Below are 3,028 nucleotides of genomic sequence, written 5' to 3' on the forward strand. Positions count from 1 at the left end.
ACCCCTCGATGTAGCCGCACTTCCACGTCTTCTTCACCAGGTTGGAGACGTTCCAGCGCGGGATCACCCGGCCCCGCTGCAGGTCCCGCTTGTTGCCCACGATGATGATGGGTGTCTCCGATGTGCCGATGACCCTGGGGAGGGCGGGTGGTGAGGGAACACAGGAGGGGACAGAGCACAGTGTGATGATGGGCCCGCAGACTCCAACCCATCCCAAACCAGCTTTTGGCTTTGGCTTGCCAAGAGGGATGTGACTCCTCTTAAAATCATAGAGTTACAGAATGGTTCGGGTTGGAAAGGACCTTAAGATCACCCAGTTCCAACCCCTGGCCATGGGCAGGGACACCTCACACTAAACCATGCCACCCAAGGCTCCCTCTTAGTGGCCAGCCCCCCACTGTGCCAGCCCCAGTTGCTTTCCCGGGGATGGCTGCCCTCACCCACAGGGAATACCTGCCTGGGGCCATAGAATCCCAGACTGGTTTGGGTTGGAAAGGACCTTAAAGCTCATCCAGTTCCAACCCCCTGCCATGGGCAGGGACACCTTCCACTAGAGCAGGTTGCTCCAAGCCCCATCCAGCTCCTTCTGCCCTCAGGTCCAGTTTTGCCTTTGGGCTCCCAGCCCCACAAAGGAGCTTTGTCCCCCTCTGTAATATCTCATCCCCGATGCCAAGAGCAGGGGAGCACTGGGACGAGCCATCCTGCCCTGCCGGGGCCATGGGGGACGCATGCTCTGGTGAAGCCATCCCTACCTCGTCTCCAGGATCTGCTGGCGGATGGTTTTGATGTACTCGAAGCTGTCAAAGCAACAGATGTCATAGACCAGGATGTAGGCATGGACGCTCCGGAGCCCCCTGCAACACACGTCCGCCCACTCCTGCAAGGTGCAGAGAGGGATCAATCCTGGCTCAGCCCCGGCGCCGTGCCCAGGGGATGCCCCGCACTGGGTGGGTAGCAAGGGGTGCACGCTCTCCAGCACCCATCTCACCTCTGCTCTGCCCTCACCCATCCCTGTGACGCTGCATCTGCCCTCCACAGCCCTTGAGACACCAGATCCAGAGATCCCCTGTTTCCCTTGTTAATCCATAGGAGAATGAATGGGATTTGCAGCCCCAATTCCTCTCTTGAGCGAGGATTAATGCCCAGTGGTCCAGGGATGAGCTGGGAGTGGGGCTGAATGCAGCCCTTGCCCTGGATGTGAAAGCTTCATCCTCCAGAGCTGCTAATGAGGTGTCTTAATCAGTGATGCAGCCTGGTCTGCAGGCAGGGCAGGTGGGAAGGATGCTGAGGATGCACCCCCATCCCTGTGGGTCAGAGGGGGAAGGTGACAGCAGGGCTGTTTGGGGGGGACATGAGGACAGGAGAGGAGCAGTAGCTGCCGTGGGCTCTGTGGGACTGGGAGCCAGGGCAGAGGCAGACGTGGATGGCCTCTGCACAGCCAAAATGTGGAGCTGTAAGTAATACATGTTGTTAGGAAAGCTTTGGGTTTCCAGAAATAACAGGGGTGTTTTTTCCATGCTATGGGATCTGTCCCACTTCCAGCCACTCTCGCAGTGCAGCAGCAGTACCGGGAATGGCAGCCCATGCTGACAGCACCACAAACCCTCCTGAGCACCACTGGAGGTGCACTGTAGAGGACAGGCATCGCTTCTCCTGAGCAAACCTCTGTAGTACCATGAATCATCCCTTGCTGAGTTTATCATCGGGATGATGCACAGCAAGACCTAGGACTGAAGGGAACTGGGAAGAGGAAAGTTTTAGGTGCGGGTTGGTCGCCATCGCAGACTGCAGCACGGGAAGGAGCTGGGACACTGAGGGAAGGAGATGCTTCCTCGGTGTCAGAGCGATGCAGGCAGATGGAGCAGCAGCCTCTCAGTCCTGATACACCTGGGAGATCCATAAATTGCAGCTATTCCACCACACTGGGGTGCAGCTTGCTCCGGTGCCATGATGTCCAGGTGGTTTTCCTTGTGTGGGCAGGTTTTCCGGGATGCTCAAGGCTGGAGGAGCGGGATGTTGGGAAGCCACCAGCTCCTGCTCCTCTCCCAGTACATCACCACAGGGATGCTGCTCCTGGGCATGGAGCAGAGCCCAGCGATGCCTCCCAGCAAACAGAGCCGTATCCCCCACCGCAATCCTCTTCTTTCCGCTTGGAGCCACCCGTGTGCCCAGCCTCTCTTCCCGGGAAACCTCCATCTGCTCCCACCGGCTGCCTCCTCTCAAGCACAGCAAGGCAGGGAGTTAATCGAGTATGGCAGCGTCGCTGCTGTGTCAATACATTACCCTTTGCTATTCTGGGCTGTCTCTCACGCTGACCTTTCGTTCCCTGCACACACCGATTAATTCTAAACCTCCTCCTCGCCCCTGGAGCTCTCACTTCACCTCCTGCCTGACAGCACAGGGCAGGAGCACTACAAGGCCCCATAACCCCATCCCCATGGGGCACCAGAGTGATATAATTACACTGATTAAATATAAAAGAGAGCCCAGCTCTGTTTTATATGGAGGTGCCCCATTGCCCTCCAGTGAGGCTGGGAACCTCCAGCTCCTTTTCCCACAGCTCTTAGGATGGGGCTATGGCGTGAGCCTAAAATTCCCTTCTTCCCCATTAAACCCCCTTGAAGCAGCGAGCACTGGTGGCAATGCTTTATGACCCCACGCTGCCTTTTGGGGCTGTTCTGGAGGCACCTGATGGGGCTTTGAGGAGATGCTGGTGGGCTCAGTGCTTGGGGACAAGCACAGGCAATGCTGGGGCGGGGGTGACAACCACACCGGGAGGGTATGTGCAGCCCTGCTCTGCTTGGTTTGGGCAGTGGATGCATCAGGGTCTGGATCTCCAGGAACCCCTGGTTCTCACCTGAATGCTCTGGCCACACTTTTGCTGGTGCCGGCTTTGACAGCCAGAGAGCACTGGGATCCACCACCCAGCGGGATGGGACCATGGGCATCACCAGAGGAACACCACCCCTCCCGCATTTGCCATCATTTTAGGTGAGAGAGCTTTAAAAGACACTTTACCCTGGGCCCG

The 3,028-nt window shown here is 57.7% G+C and overlaps 1 protein-coding gene across 1 annotated transcript in view; it reads right to left on the reverse strand.

Annotated features, from left to right (window-relative positions):
• Nucleotides 1-3,028, reverse strand: part of RASL10B (RAS-like, family 10, member B) — a 3,613-nt gene that overhangs the window by 172 nt on the left and 413 nt on the right. The window contains exons 2-3 of the mRNA XM_010011771.1: nt 753-877; nt 5-134 (exon numbers count right to left, since the gene is read on the reverse strand). Of these exons, the coding sequence (XP_010010073.1) occupies nt 5-134; nt 753-877 (255 nt within the window). The remainder of the gene's footprint in view (nt 1-4; nt 135-752; nt 878-3,028) is intronic.

This window comes from Nestor notabilis, unplaced genomic scaffold (genome assembly GCF_000696875.1).
Source record: "Nestor notabilis isolate BGI_N333 unplaced genomic scaffold, ASM69687v1 scaffold24623, whole genome shotgun sequence".
Taxonomy (NCBI): domain Eukaryota; kingdom Metazoa; phylum Chordata; class Aves; order Psittaciformes; family Psittacidae; genus Nestor; species Nestor notabilis.